A 3,773-nucleotide genomic window follows, 5' to 3' on the forward strand; every position below is an offset into this window, starting at 1 on the left:
TTCTATACCAACAAAAATTTAAATTAGAGAAAGTGCATTGTTATAATACAATCTGCAAAAATGGTCCATAACAGTGAAGAGACTAACATTATGAACTCAGGTTTCAGACTCAACCAAGAACATAGAGTGCATAGAATGTAAAATTAAAATAGTCCATCAATTCCATATTGAATGGCTAGTCAGGCATCATCAGCATCACTACTACCAAATGTAGCATCATGAGGTGTTGCGAAGAAGCTCCCATCAGGACCAAACATCTTAAACCTACTCAACAATAAAATTCACGTCACTTCAAATGTTAAAAGTGCAACCACAAACGTCAGTAATTAGTTACCTCTCTAGGATAAATTTTCCTTCCTTGTACTTCTGGGTTCTCTCATGTGCAGCCTCCTGAAAAATGAGTAGCAAAACTTAAAGAGAAACCATTGAAAAACCATGTTGACAAGTGATGAATAAAGAACAAAAATTACAAGCCATAAATTTTGAAAACAGATCTTACATATTTCCAACCCACAACTGAGCAACATCCAACACAAAAAATGTCAACAACAGTGTGCAATCCAGTAATCATCAAGCGCTCTTCTTTCTCTCCAAGTGTGACATTTACGCTGTCGTGCATTTCGAAAGCAAGATGTTACTTGAAGCATTCACATTTAAAATTGCCAAATTACATCGCTATCAATGAGCCTGCCTAGAATGCAAGAGATGATGGGATCTACCATCTTCTCAATTGGTCAAGCATAGGGTGGTGCTCGAATATAAAGAGAAAACACAATGGTAACGCTTTCCCACAGGCCACAGGCCACAGGCAAGGTTTTCAATTCATTGATGAGAATGAAGAACCCCTTTGGCTTCTTCATAGCATGCTGTTTTTGCAGCAATTTTTTCCCAATTACTTGGACGATTGATGAGAAACATTTTGGAAATTGAATGAAATGTGATCATTCAGTAGCCTCTCAGAACAATATAACCAGATTTTCTATGGAGTTTATACCACATTGAGAAATGATTAAAACTGACAAGTACATGTACTATATGAATTGTGCAAGCATGCACAAAGCACAACATTGATCAATATCGTACCATATTCAGACATTGTCAGATAATAGTAGAATTGTGTGCATAAAAAGAGATGTTGCCACCCGTACTTATGGGCTTAATACTAACTAGTAATAAATTTTACAAAGATATCTTAAATATTTCCAATGAGTAGTAAAGCTTACACTTTATCAAAGAGATAAGCCATTCCATGCTTGCAACGGAAAGACTGTATACAGGAAAACAGAGGGTTAGAGTATCTGCATGTTGCATCATTTCAGATATAATTTGGGTGCTGAAACATAATAAAGAAGAGGGAATCAACACACCAAGTTGAAGAAAGACAAAATGCTATCAGTAGTCTCTCCCAAAGGTCAATTTCATTATCATAATTAGACCGATTATTTTATCATAAGCATGAGTAACAAATTTAGCCAGAGAAGCCCCAGGTCTCTGATGGATGACATAATCAGAAGACTTGAATTTGGCCTTTAAGAAGAAAAATTATGGGTATGTTGATAGCTATGTTTTAATAAACATAGTCAAAGTACTTTAAAAGAAATAAAATAAAATAATATAAATAAATGCTTTACAATCTGAAACAATCCAATGAAAAGAAGCTAAAACAGACATATTGATTTAATAGACCGGTCTCTATAATCTATTTCTGGACTTAAAATTGATCGAAGTTAAACTAGGAACATTTCTAAGGACTATTAGGTAACCAAATTTCTCAGTGGCAATTAAAGATGTCAAAGGTTGACAGTATTCACATTGGCCTTAACTGTCAAGGTTCTAAATAAAATGATCATTATACATACAGATAGACCATTCTCACACAATGTCAAAGTGAAAAGTAATATAATTTCATAGGGTAAAACACATATGGTACTAAGAAGCACAACTCAGAACACTACAACAACAACCAATCCTAAGTCCCAAAATTTTAAGCCTGTTATGGATCCACATATATTCTTTTTCACTATCCAAAAATCATACTGTCTGTTACATTCTTTTTTTTTTTTTTGGTCCTCTCTCTGTTACATTCTTAATTGATATGTTATGTCCTCTTTTAATACTTGAAATACATATTATAAAAATTAAAAGAAAGCAAAAACTTATTATCAATACAAAGTCCCCAAATTACACTAAATCAAGGTCTCTCTCTCTCTCTCTCTCTCTCTTTTTGTTATTCATAATGAGCCTTCCCTGTTTCTATTCTTCCTTATTTAAAAAAATTAAATTAAATCTTGTAATAGATTTATCAGTAAAGGCCTAAAGGGTCTTCCTTTTACATTGTAGACAAAAATCGTAACACAAGAAAGTCACACATGAACAAAACATAAAAATGCATCACGCAACATTACATTATAACTTAAATAATGGGGAAGAAGGAAATGAAACGAAAACCTTAGAAACGATATCATCAGAAAGAGCAAGGTGTGTCGTGCAGTGCTTGCAGCTATAGATGCGTCCTTCAAGAGTGATCGCAAAAAGCCTTCCCATCTTTCTTTCTCTCACACACACACACAGGAATACGCGTTGAAGAAGAGTAGAAGACGAAGAAAGAAGAAGGATCAAAAGTATAAAATGCAACTTTTTTCAAAAAGATGCGTTTTATACCGACCAAACGGAATTTTTGGGCTGGCTTTGTTCCAATACGGGCTTTTTGGGCTGAAAAAGTTGGAGCTCTTCCAATCCATTTTGCCAAAAGTTTATGGGCGTTTTGATATATCCTTTGGGGGTGAGTTCAGCAATTACCAAATTGCCCTACAATAAAGAATGCTTATGTCTTCAGTCTCACGCACAGTGTCTCATTCCTCTCAATAAGAAATTTCCAAATCAAAACACAAAAAAATCTATAACAAATTCCTAAATCAGCTAAGAAAAAAAAAATCAATTCCTTGCAAATTAGGATTCCTCAAAATGCAATACAAAAAAACATCAGAATATAGCAAAATCTTTCAAATGGAGTTTGTACCCATCTACGTTTGTTCTGCTCTGATCCAATTTTCCCGATCTGATTCATCCTGTTTGTAAGTGGTTGAATTTAGAGAAAAAGAAAAGAATCAAGAAGATCAGGGTGAAGAATTGCATGGGTGTTACAGACGAAGTGCTTAGAGAAAAGGGGAAAAAAAAGAGGAAGAAGGAGAGCTGGAACGTTCTAGAGTTTGGAGGTAGTGGAAGGGATAAAAAGAGGAAAGAAGTAAAAAAAAAGAAAAGTGTAAGGGTACGTGTGTGAAGGAGAAAAAAAGAGGGAAAAAAGGAAGAAAGAAATGCGGTACTGTGTGGAGGATAAAAAAAGAGGGGAAAAAAAGAAGAAGAAGGAAATAGTATAACAATATTTTTACAATAAATTTTAAATGATAGATTATTATTAGCTAATATTGGTGAGAAAAAAATAATTTTTTTAGAAAGAGAAAAAAATAATTTTAATAGTAAGTTCAAATTAAAATCAATATCAATTTTTATCATAATATTTTCACAATACTTTCACAATAAATCTTAAGTGGTAGGTTATTATTAGCTAATATTGGTGAGAAAAAAAATAATTTTAATAGTACATTCAAATTAAAATCAGTATAAATTATCACAATACTTTCACAATAAATTTTAAGTGGAAGGTTATTATTAGCTAATATTGGTGGCCAAAAAATAATTTTACAATATTTATTTAAGTATGAAATAAACTCCCTTATATATACATTGTTTTTTTTTTGTAATTTATCCCTCAA

The 3,773-nt window shown here is 32.8% G+C and overlaps 1 protein-coding gene across 1 annotated transcript; it reads right to left on the reverse strand.

Moving 5' to 3' along the window:
* Positions 1 to 3,200, reverse strand: LOC126692351 (protein yippee-like). Its single transcript, XM_050387936.1, has 6 exons — positions 3,020 to 3,200; positions 2,449 to 2,808; positions 1,224 to 1,267; positions 500 to 608; positions 335 to 390; positions 1 to 264 (listed from the first exon to the last, which is right to left on the reverse strand). The coding sequence occupies exons 2-6, from the start codon at positions 2,542 to 2,544 to the stop codon at positions 180 to 182; spliced, it is 390 nt and encodes a 129-aa protein (XP_050243893.1). The 5' UTR covers positions 2,545 to 2,808; positions 3,020 to 3,200; the 3' UTR covers positions 1 to 179.
* Positions 3,201 to 3,773: the final 573 nt, after the last annotated feature.

The sequence above is a fragment of the Quercus robur genome, chromosome 7, assembly GCF_932294415.1.
Source record: "Quercus robur chromosome 7, dhQueRobu3.1, whole genome shotgun sequence".
Taxonomy (NCBI): domain Eukaryota; kingdom Viridiplantae; phylum Streptophyta; class Magnoliopsida; order Fagales; family Fagaceae; genus Quercus; species Quercus robur.